Genomic DNA, 12,738 nt, shown 5'->3' with positions numbered 1-12,738 from the left:
TTGGCCCGGATGGGGCCAGGAGATCGTGGTACCCCGATCTTCTGGACATGTCAATCTGTCCTTGGATATGTCTTCCCCAAAGAGAGGATCATCTCTCGCGAGAGGAAGGTCAGGTTCTCCATCCAGAGGTCAAGACTCTCAACCCTCACATTTGGTTTCTGAAAGATTGGGATACAAGTATTGGGACCTCCGGGATGACGTAATGGAGGTGTTGCTTTCGGCCATACGGCCGGCAACAAACTCTCTGTGCCATTGGAATAAGTTCTGCAACTGGTGCAGAGAAAAGAATGTTATTCCTTTTGGATCTACGTGATTTTTTCCATCGCTGAAAAGTCAGCGACGGAAAACTTTGCATGGGAAATGTACGCACCACAAAATGTGCGTGCATTTCCCATGTGAACATACATTTCAAAACCCTACAAACCCATACCCCCACGCACACCCTACTTAACTTTTTAAGATGCGCTGTGTGCCTGCAGTGCCAGTTCCCTTTAACTTCTGTGATCGGGAACCGGCGCAGAAGGGTCCTATTTTCGGGCAGCTGCAGGGGTTTCCCCCGCAACCCCTGCTCACTGTACTCTGTAGTATAGTGAGCGGGGTGTTGCAGGGGACACCCCTGCAGCCTCTGCAGTCTTTTTTTTACTTACCTAAAATGCATGCCACCAAAGGTTTGCACTTTTGGCGTTCGAACCTTTTGTTGGTATGCATTTTCAGACTTTCAGGTCAGACTTTTGGATTCGGTAGTTTCTTCCGATTCCAATTCTTTTCAGTGTTCAACCCCTGGATGTTCTATCCTTTTTGCTTTCTTTAGCCCACAAGGGTCTTCAGGTGGGGACCATTAAAGGTTACCTAGCAGCGCTCTCCAGCTTTAAACGTGCATCCGAGGAATGCTCCTATTTTAAGATTCCTTTGGTTACTCAATTCCTCAAAGGGCTCACTAATGTGTTCCCGCCTTAACCGTTCCTGTTTGCGATTTTAACTTGGGTCTTACAATTTCTGATGGGTGCTCCTTTTGTACCATTGCACTCATGTCCGTTGAAGTTGTTAACCTTTAAGACTGTTCTCTTGGTTGCTGTTACATCTGTACGCAGAGTGAGCGAGTTCCAAGCCACCCTTTACTGTATTCCGCAAGGACAGGGTTGTGTTTAGAGTCAGGTCCTCGTTTCTACCTATGGTAGTTTCGGACTTTCATTTGAGTCAGAAAATTGTACTGTCTGCCTTCTATCTTCTAGCATCCTAGTAAGAAAGAGGAAAAACTTCATAGGTTGGACCCTAGGAGAGCTTTGAGCTTTTATATTTCCAGAATGTCCAAGTTGAGAGTGGATGGCCAGCTCTTTGTGGGGTTCACCGGGCACAAACTAGGCCAGGCTGTGTCTAAACGGACCTTGTCTAGGTGGATCATACTCGCTATTTCTGAATGCTATACTTTGGTGGGCAAGGTCCCTCCTGAGGGCTTGCATGCTCATTCTACCAGAGGCATGGCTACGTCGACAGCCCTGTATGGGGTGTCCCTATAAAAAACATTTGTGATGCTGCAACGTGGTTGTCCATACACACGTTTACCAAGCAATTATTCCCTGGATACTTCCCATGCTCAGGATGTGGCGTTTGGAAAGGCAGTTCTTTATTTTGCCCTTTAACTTCCAATATTACTAACATTCTTTACCCTCCTCCAATCACGGATACTGCTTTGGGAGTCTGTCAAAAATTAGGATTATGTTGAAGGACACAATCCATTCGTAGAACATTCCTCATCGCCCTCCCATCCTACCCCTCTGTAGAATTTCCCATGCTATTCCAGCTTTCGTTCCAACAAGGCTGAGTACGGTCAGGCCCAATTTATGGCCACTTCTGCTACACGAGGAGGGGGGGGGGGCAACCAAGAACTGAGGCTACAGGCGCAGTACGTACTACTTATAACATCCGATGCCATCACCCTCGACAGAGGCCTCCAAAGGACATCGGCCTGACGCCATCGAAGTAGGGTGCCCTCTGCCGTAAAATCTCCTAGCAGCCGAGCTGGGAACACTACATGTCAAAGATGAGGAATACCTTGGAGGAGCATCCTGTCGAAAGAACGTTACCAGGGGTAAGTAACTTGTTCTTCTTGTTCGCAAGGCTCTCTGGTGCTTGCCTGCCACCGGAACCTGTCTGATTGTGGGGAAGGCTTCTCAACTTCACACATCCCGCAGCGCGACCTCTGCAACCACGGTCTCCAGGGGAAAGCTTTTACAAAACACGCACCCTGCTGTGCAACCTCTGCAATCAAGGTCTGTAAAGGAAGAGACCCTCTCGGAACCGGCATCCGTTCGGCAAACAATGGCGCTCCCGGCGCCTCTGCGCTCCTTCAGTCGAAACTGCCATGTGGAGTACTGCAATCTCTCCACCTCCCACTACTGTTCTCTCTAACTCTATGGCCTGAAACTAAGGGGGCCTTTTATGCCTCCCAGTCTCCCTCAGGTGTGGGTCATTATCCCTATTAACTTGCAACCTGCAGTTCAGTGTCTCTGCATCCCTCTTCTTCGTCCCAGTACTTTGGGCATTGTGAGACTTGAAGTCCCCAATGTTCAAATCACCCTGTTGTACAGTTTCGATTTTACAGTAAGCCATTTGGATTGTAGGGTCTCTGGGAAAGTTATTAAAGGGGTTTGCCCATTCATCCTTGCCTGCTCCCCCTTCCTCCATGTGATCCTCTGACAGAATACCACCCCTAGGGTCAGGAAGTGTCTGCCTTTCCCTGCACACATGAGAAGGGTCCCAGGCCAGGTATTCTGGGGAATCATCTGATTCCTCACACAATCCGGTATATTTTACGTCCAGAAATAGTCACATACGTACTGTTCCTCCTCGATTCTGGTCTAGGGTTCTTTTCACTTAAGTTACATCTTGTGGCACTTACTTCATATACTGCATCATGGCGTAATCATGCATGGCGGAACAAACCAGTCGTTAGTGTGTTTATGGAAGGAGTTAGCCACATATCCCTGTCAGTTGCTAGGCTGGCTCGAAAATGGAATCTAAAAACAACCTTGCTCTGACTAAGGATGCTACCATTTGAATAAATACACATAGTCCCTTAAATCTCTCACATTGAAGGTTGCCTTTTTAAAGGCTATTTCCTAAATAGCAAGGGAAAATGAGTTATAAGCCATATCAGTAGACGAGCCTTTTGTAACCATACACAAAGATAACATGGGATTTTCTGAACACACCCAATATTCTCAGCAAAGTTACTTTCTAAATTTCTTTGCAAGCAATCAAACTGCCACCTTCTTTCTGAAAGCCAGAGACTTCATAGCATACACTTGATGTACACACAGTTGTCATGTCCTACCTGAATCGCACCAACCAACTGTGGAAAAACAAGCCAGTTTGTCATCTTTGCAGAATGACAAGAAAGCAATCCTGTATGTTAATCCACTATTGCCTAATGGATTGTACAATGCATACAAGAGTGCTACTGAAAGCCATGCCAACAACTCCAGAGGCACATTTCACATGAAAGGTGGGAGCAATGCTCGCTTCCCAACGCAATGTTCCTCTTGATATAATTTGCAAAGCCTCAACATTGAGTTCACACATTCTGTACACACATTAATAAAATACTAGTGTATTGTTAGGACCAGGAAATAAAGTGGGAGCTATGGCAGCAGTTTGGCTAACTGAAAAGGGAACAAAACTGGTGGTGACCTACAGTTATTCCTCACAGTTAATGAAAGAAAATGCATCATATTGGTGTACTGAAAAACATACACTTTTAATAAATCACACATATCTAGAAGTTAAAATCCGTACTTAAGTTAAAACAACACATACTAAACTTGGTGTGCAAAAAACAGTTATGGTCAACTAAAACCCAACCCACTCCTAAATTGCATGTGTTGCTCACTACCTGGTGGTAGGCGCAACACAGGGCAAAGGGGTGGGAGTAAAAGGGTACCCTGAGACAATCGTAACACATTGATACATCACTAATTAGCACACCACAGCCCAACACAGTCACAGTAATTTCTGACCAGCTCAAACATAGTAACATGAACGCTACAAATTTTCACCATACATTTAATATAGCTCTTGCGTGGAATGATTGGGGGTGAATACTTTAGAACATAAATCCAGAGGTCACCAAAGGTCTGAGTACAATTAGGCTTGTGGCACCAGAATCATTAACTCCTAGAAAAATAGATACAGTATTACTTTACAATGATGCAGTAATACAAGCTATTTTTAATATACTGCAAAGTAAGGCTTTAATAATACAGATAAAATGAGTGGTACTTGCTAGAAATCTAGTCTTTGGTCTAAAATTCCATGGACTCGTGGGGCGCATCCAGGAAGAATTTCAAAATGCAACCTAGTACCTTTTTACTCACTTAAGGAGAGCTTCAGAAGTTTAAAAGTATGCATAGGAATTAAGGGATCACAGTTAGTAGGCACGGCCTCTGTTATGGGTAAAACATAAGTAAGTCTTGGTTCTACCCAGTAGGTGTGGGCAAGAGAGCAACCAACCCTGCAGGGCTTCAGAGGAGAGGATTAAAGTGATACAATGCCTGGTTTGAGGCCGAGCAGCCACAGGAAGAAGAGAAGCAAATAAAGATTCGGGCCATCTCAAGTGAATGGCTAAATACAAAAGGGACCTTTAACCACAGACCATGGCAGCTCCTGATGGTAATTATTTGGAATAATTCACCAACCCAGTACCCAGAGGAAAGTACTGCCGGTGGTGGTTCCTAAAAATATGGTTCGGGAAACGCACAACAACCCAGTGAGTTTTTCGAAGGGCAATTTACAGGATCCAGTCACTCGGGGATGTGAATACTGAAGCAATCGCAACCCACAGTCGAAAAGAATAAAGGGCCATCATAGGAGTGGGACCCACGAGCCAGGAGTGACAACCGCAAAGATGGTACAGTCTATAGTGTTAGTGTTTTAAAATGTTTATTCGATAATGCGTCAGTTTAATTGAAACTTTTCACATACAAATAAGTAAAATGTACACAATTCTCAGGCTTCATTAATCATTACCATTTAAACATAAGCACCTGACGGAACTCTTAATTCATATGAGCAATATATCATAAAATTACAGCAGAACCATGTCTAAATATTTCATTATATCTTCACATTATATTCCATCATTCACTGCCTATCTAAATAGTTAATTTATTTCAATCAATTTCCCTATCCGTTAAAGTGCTATCTTAACTGCTAAACTATCAGAATTCAAACAATACTGCCAAAATGTATTTGTCTTGATCATATCATAATTATACACACAATGCTGTAGGATACTCATGATGACCTCACCCAACACCTTACAAGTTGTCAACACATGCCTATTTGTCTCCTGCACTCGTGAGAAATTGCAAATTCTGCATGATTTTTTGTCTCCTGGAAACCCCAAACGAGGGCCACACACTGATATTGTAGATAATTGATTCAGCACAAGCAATAAAACAAATATTGCAATATTTTCGTGTTTTAAAAAGCATGTGTGAAAGACTACTAAAATAACTTTGTAATCATGATGAATGCGCCTAATGCATTTGCCAGTCCCAAAGACGCATTTAAAAAAAAAAAAAAGACTTCATAAAGAGAGATTTCTCTGCCCGTCAGGCTCCCAACCAATTTTCATTTAGTTTTAAAACATCTTCTAATTTCATTCCATACTTAACCTTTACATCACCCAACAAATTCAACAGTGGGCATATTGTTCCTTTCCTCATTTGTATATAAAGCACCCCACATTTACATTTTAATTGTCCCACCCGTGGCATTATGCCTAATTCCAATCTTAAGGCTGCCATAGGTATAGCAGAGGCACCCCCAGAATGGCCCTCCAAAAGATACCCTCCAGTACATCCAGCCAGCCATCTCTCGTCATAATCACAGCTTCCAGACCATATAATACAGTGGAGCAAAAACTTAGATTATACAATATTAAGGCCCCTTTCGTGGAATAACATGCAGTTTTCAAAGCAACTTTTTCAATCATTATCGTTAATATCGCCTTGCTTTGCTTCTCCGTTTTTAATTTGAGTTGCCGAGCTGCTTCCTCCATGAGAATCCCCAAATGTCTAACTTAATACTTGTTCAATGCGTCCTTTATGAATATACATAGGACCCACTTTCTGTCTCTTCCCACTAACGTACATATATTTTGTTTTCTCAAGGTTCAATATCAAATCCTTAACAGTTTAATAAACTGTCAAACACTAAATTAATTAAAGAAAATCGCAACAATGGCTCCAGGAAGACCGAGGAACCCAGCCTAGCAGATTCTGACAGCTTAATGGGCAAGAAAGGGCAGCCAACCAGTAGAAAAAGTTCCCATGATAAAGGCTATGATGGAGATTACCAAGGACTGCCTAAACCAGAGTAGTGGTATATTAGTGTTCCAATAAAATTCTTGGGGATGGCAGCTTCCTAAACCAAGGCACACAACAAAGGCAGTAAAATACATAGGCAGTCCCAGCAGGGAAATCCCAGTCCAGACAATGCAGAAGACTGGGGGATAAGAGTGGGAAAGAGGACCGCCCAAAAAGGATGTCCAGCAACCAAAAATCCAAGTTCAGGCTATGGGACACAAACCCAGACTGTGTGGCCAAACCTTTACTCAAAATTTAAGCCGCAGCTTCTTTGCGACAAAACCTCTAGCCGGTAAGTAAAACTGCAGAGTTGAACAGACTCTAGCACAAATCCAGCAGAACTGAGGCGGAGTCTGTTTCACCTAGATAAACCCATACACTCATGGGCTGGCCTAAGCCAGCCCTCAAATGACACACGAGGGCACCTAAACAAAGGTTTTGTCGGCCAGCCAATCATGTTTGCCCCAAAACCCACCAAAGATTCAGCTCCACCTGCACAGGATGTGTAAGGCCTCTCTAGGGTTAGGAGCTGGTCTAAACCAGTCCAAACAACAATAGAGGGTGCAGTGCTGGGTTTAGAGTGGGGCCATATGTGCACAACAGCCATTTTAGGTCTTCCTCATGGTTTTCTCAAAGGGGTGGCTCAAAAACAAAATGGCTGTGACGGGGCTTATAAAAAATGTATAAGTAAACCAATAGCTACCAATGCGTTACATTGGGCTACTAATGCAGTAAATCTGCTTGCACCTTAGTGAAGCTAAAGCTAAATCACAGCCGCCACCAGCCTATACCCTAAAACCATTGTAGGGTGATGTAATTGCCCTATGGGCAAACTAGGATTCTTAAAGACCCCCGGTACAACGAGCCCTATAGGCTACCATACACTATAAAAGAGTTGCATTAGCAAGAGGACTTCAGTTAAAGTTCCTCCAACAACAGAGATCAGAAATCCTAAAAAACAAGTGGGGGGGGGGGGCAAGAAAGTGTACGTGTCACATAAAAGGGACAGCAGAACCATAAAAAATGGACCCCTGCATGAACACTCGATACGCAGGCATATTCTCTGATGGCACAAGCAGTGCTGCATATCTTGTTTCTGCTATTCCATCAGCATGCCATCAACCACAAATCTAAAACATTTCTTACTAATCTATACACTTCACGAGTCTAAAAGACTTCACAAGCCCCTGAAGGCAGATGTTCATTTATCTTTTATAGCATGCTTAATACCGGGAACCAGTCTCTAACCGTCTGACCGTGATTCAAACCTGTGTTGTCTGCGTTGTCTTGCCTCCTAGACAAAAGCATTGCTCCCGAGCTATCCTCCCAGCCCAAGTAATAGCCCTTTTGATGCCTATATCTGTTCAGTCACCCAACCTCCCCATAGTAAACCATGCATCCAAAACACAAAATGAATTCAGTCTCTACAAACACACCTTGCTTTCAGTCCAGCACAAGCTTAGAAATCAAACTATGCGAGTGAGTAGGCACCGCAGGTCATGGTGGGTATGTGCACACAGGTGGGGGAGCCAGGCAGAGCTTGTTCCAGATGGAAGGATCGAGGGTAGAGGTGCGCTCAATAGTTGGGAGGATTCAACAACTCTGATATAATAAAGGAAGATTTTGGTGCTCCCAGTCAGATCTTGGCTACAAGATCACATTGAGGTTCAAAGAAAAGGTCCTTCGAAAACATTTAAGGGCAAGACTCGGGGCATACAATAGACAATGCAATTGTCAAGTCATTTTCGAATAATTTTCACCATGGATAAGTTAGTCGAACGTAAAGTTTTACTAGTTTGTGCATAAAGAAACTTAATGGGTAAGATACTTCTTGCATCTCATATTGAAAAAGGTGAGTAACTAGTATTACATTTAAAAAGCATATTATTTACACTTCATTGTTGTTTACATGTACGTGTGCCACTCAGATGGTGGCTGATCTTAATCAATTGTTATTAAACAACATAAAATAAAGTGAACATTCAATGACATTATTTCGTAATATCAAAACAAATAAATTAATGAATCCTGAGTAAATCAGACATCTCGATAGGAACGAGTATTAGAGTTCTTGAAGAGATGGGGTTTCTCTGATGGTCATGTCCTATTAGTTACTACGCGTTTTGGGCAAAATTGCCCTTCAGGTAAGGATATCTGAGGATGTAGTGTTTTTCTTTGGGTTTGTGTTCCAACAGATCGTGGTGTACTCCACTGATATCTTCAGTGAGAGCAGTTCGGCTAGGCTGCGAACGGGGAGTTGCGACGGGACGCGAGGAGAGAACGCTCTCGAACGCCAGCATCCGACTGGACTCTCAGAAAACTGCAACTGAAGGATGAGTAACACCCGATTGAAACATTTGCCGAATGTCATAGCTTTTCCACGACACAAGATCTATTTGCGTAGCGTCCCTGACAACCATCAGCGACTGACACGGCTTGCCGAACTGCTCTCACTGAAGACGTAGACGCTGTAGTTTTCCATTCTTGGGAGGGACAAAATCCAGTATTAAACTAAAACATCAATTAAACTGGAAATTAGAAACAGCTAATGGACTGCCATATCAGTAAAGTACACCACGATCTGTGGAACATGAACACAAAGAAAAACACTAAATCCTCAGATATCTTTACCTGAAGAAAGGCAATTTTGCCAGAATGAGGAAACAGAACCTCCGCTATTGGTTTTGTATTGTAGGTGGTGGTTTGGCAGGACACCAGGTTATGGGTTTGTGGAAGTTAGTAGACTGCATCCCATTTATGGTTGTTATGGGGATATGGGGCAGTATACCGTGTCCTTTTGTTTTAATATTGTGTTTGGTGGGGCAGAGGAATGCAAAGTTGTTATTGAGTTACGGTTTTAGGGGCGGAAGAGCACCAGTTCTGAGCTCTGTGTTATGGTTGGTGTTGAGGCACGACACCAGGAATGGGTGTTGTGGGTGTGAGATGGCAGGACACAGCTATAGATTTTATATTATTGAAGAGGAGGGAGGGGGCAGGGAATGGCTATTGTGGGGGTGTGCAGGCAGTACACCAAGTCTGGGTTTTGTGTTTTGGTTTGGTGGGAGGAGGGACACAGAGTCATGGGAGTTATACTGGCTTGGCACAGATTAACCCACACCACAATCTCTTCCCAGAGGTGTTGGCTCCCTTGCAGTTTACTAACATGTTAGTTTTTCTCCCTTTTAGCCACGTTGCCAACAGGTCTGTTTGTCAGTGGTAGCATGAGCAACAATATTATTTGAATCATTCAAGTCTTTCATCTAGATTTTAAAATGTGTACATTCAAATAATTATTTAGTGTTCGAAAGAATGCAAAATAATTACGGAGGTAAAATAACACAAGGGTACAACTATAACAAGAGTGAACAGGATATGTATCAAAATAAACTGTGGAAATAAATCCTTATTTGAATATGTTGATAAATGAGAATAAGCACAATGCATGCAATGTATGCTATTTTAATGCACTGAAAATCTCTAAAAATAAGAAAATGTTGCACACGGTTCAGAGAGCCTTAGGAACCTATTGAAATCCTGCAGGTTGGATATATTTAATAACTGATCGAAAGTGGGTATTGCCCCACAGATGTGAATTCGTGTTGTGAATAAGTGTTCCTACAATTGTAATATTTTACTAGTGCAAAGAAAGGTTTAATGCGGTTAGTCCAGCTTTGAAAATCATATAAAATACAGATGCAGTCAACTTTTTTTGGGCTAACTGGAAATATAAATGTATGCAAAGGTGGAACAATGCATTAGCTTTCGAAGTTCCATAGATATCTGTGTGTTAAAGAAACTCACATTGGATGATTCATTCTGATATGCATCATATACATGGCACATACATATCGCACAAACAATCGTAGATGTACTTTTTATTTTATTGTGCTTTAGTTGACCGGTGTCATATAAGGAAAAGGTAGTTCATTCATGAAAAAGTTATGAAAGGAATACATGGCGTAATAGTTTTCCTCAACAGAGTATCATTGTACTATTCCCATTGTCATTTAGCTCCGGTCAAGTTAGTGTTGTCACATGTACACCTATTAATACTTTAACCACATCCTCTCTGTGTCCAGATTGTTACTATTTCCACAGATGCCAACTTGCTCAGGTGCACGATCCTCTTTTCCAGCTTTGACCCTTTGATGCTTTTTGAGTGTTTAAGGATTATTTTTCATCCAGCATCTCTCAAGCGGGATAAGTCTCTCTGAATGGGAGCTCAGTAATAGCTTGTTAATTTTGGAAGGGCACCAATGCAGCTGAAAGAGCAGTTTTTGAGCCTTAATTTAAAATGCATATTTATTTGTGTCTGCAGAATATCAGGAGTTTTGTTCCAGCTAGTGATGGGGATTTCTGTCCCTTGTTCCATTTCCGAATCCAGTCTGTGTTTTCCAAATTCATCCAGTTGCTTAATTTTCAGATTCCCTTTGAGCATTGGTCTAGAGAATTGTTGAGGAGGAGGCAATTGTAAACGTCATCCCAAAATGTGAGGACATCTTCATTTGAAGGAGATAGTGCCATAGTTCACTCATTGGGAGATCATAATTTTGCATCAGTGCTCTGAAAGTTTTGAGTTGGTTGTTATGAAAAAAATGGTGAACTCTCAATATCTTTTCTTGTGCATTTTCCTTCAGTCTACGTATCGTAACACAATATCATGGCAAACTATGGACAATCAACCTTACCTGATGTACCATTATAAAAGCTATGACGATATGCTTCAAGGCAAGGATCGAATATAATTGCGTATCATGTCATTTAGAAATTATAAGGTACAAGTTACTGAATTTCTCATTGAATTTATACGAAATCTGATTTTTTACAAAGTCTCCATAATGAAGCTATATTCTAAGCTATATGCTATCTTGCATGCATCTTAAGACCAATGTGTAAATTCAAATAATATTTATATGCTATTCAAAACACTAGACTTTTTTTTATAACAATTACAGTAATATTAATTCTGATGCTTGTGTAATCTGTTTAGATCACATGCTATGCATAGGCCGACATCTAGTGGAAGCTGCAAGGTATTAGTTTTTTGAAACTCGAAAACGGGCGTCGAAATAGGGCGTGCTAGTAATACTACCCCTAGTGTGACATCCCCTCTACCCATAATCCCTCACGCGTGTGGGTCCCTCAGATTGTATTTTTTCTGACATGAGGTAGCATGAGGAGTAGTTGAGTACAGAGTTCACAAACAGATACATACATATGTGGAAAGCTCAAGTAAACATCTATGCACCTTCCCTCAGGGGAGGAAGGGTGGGCGCATGTGAATCTAAGCAGATACAAGCACCAGAAATAAGATTACGGTGAGTAATTTATTCCTTCTGATGCTTGGATAATCTGCTTAGATCACATGCTATGCATAGATTAGCGAGGAGTGTTATGAGAAGGTGGTGGGTTCTGAGAAGGAGTAGCGGCAAATGGATGTTTTAGAACCGCTTGTCCCACCTGTGTATCTGTTTTGGAATGTGTGTCAATGCAGTAGTGCTGAGTGAGGTGTGAACTGAGCTCCATGTAGCTGCTCTGCAAATGTGAGCGAAAAGCCTTTGCTTCCCTGGCAAAGTCAGGGATGTCTAAACAGCAGCAAAACGTTTGGGGGTTGCCAAATGGAGGGAAAATTACATACACACACACATAATCTTTCCTAACACTCGCCTCTCCCAGACTAAGGACAGGGGGGGAACTAATCCACCCCTGGATGAGTCTCTAGTTCAGGTTGGTTAAACATTCTGGACAACCCATCAGCATTGCTATGTTGGACACCTGGCCTATGCTCAATAGTGAAGTCAAAGCCTTCCAGACTTATGGACGACCTAAGCAACTTTGGATTCTCTCTCTTCATGTTCATTAGCCACTTTAAGGGCTTATGGTCAGTTTGCACAGTGAAGTGGGTCCCATAAAGGTAGGGCCTCAGCTTCCTTAGGGCCCACAAAACAGAAACATTTCTTTTCCTACTGTGGACCATCTGAGCTCTCGGTCCTTAAGCTGGCGACTAATGATGCAAATGGGGTGTTCCTTACCCTTCTCATCTACTTGTGATAGTACAGCTCCTATCCCAGTGTCAGAGGCATCTGTCTGCACAATAAAAGGTCTTTGGTAATCAGGGGCCCTGGGAACAGGGGCCTGGCACAGGGAGTGTTTTAAGCCATTCTCGCACACTTCAGACCAAGTTACCTTCTTGGGTTTCTTTGGAGTAGTGAGAGCAGTCAAAGGGGCAGCTATGGTACCATAGTTTGCCATGAAATTTCTGTGTACCCATTGAGTCCCAAAAAGGCTCTCACTTGGGTCTGTGTAGTGGGGGTAGGCCAGTCTTGTACTGCTTGTACTTTACTGGCTAGAGGCTGTATCTTCCCTCCAA

General features: G+C 42.6%; 1 protein-coding gene across 8 annotated transcripts in view; it reads left to right on the top strand.

The window, feature by feature from the left end:
• Positions 1–12,738, top strand: part of ZBTB37 (zinc finger and BTB domain containing 37) — a 189,167-nt gene that overhangs the window by 131,895 nt on the left and 44,534 nt on the right. The window contains exon 4 of one of the 8 annotated variants that reach the window (XM_069641124.1): positions 11,006–11,138. The exons of the other annotated variants lie outside the window; for them this stretch is intronic. Coding sequence (XP_069497225.1) covers positions 11,006–11,113 — 108 coding nt within the window. The 3' untranslated portion in view covers positions 11,114–11,138. Of the gene's footprint in view, positions 1–11,005; positions 11,139–12,738 lie in introns of those variants that run through there. 8 annotated transcript variants of the gene reach the window in all.

This window comes from Ambystoma mexicanum, chromosome 1q (assembly GCF_040938575.1).
Source record: "Ambystoma mexicanum isolate Mex_15411 chromosome 1q, UKY_AmexF1_1, whole genome shotgun sequence".
In the NCBI taxonomy this organism is placed as follows: Eukaryota; Metazoa; Chordata; class Amphibia; order Caudata; family Ambystomatidae; genus Ambystoma; species Ambystoma mexicanum.
This window is presented reverse-complemented; position numbering and strand designations above follow the sequence as displayed.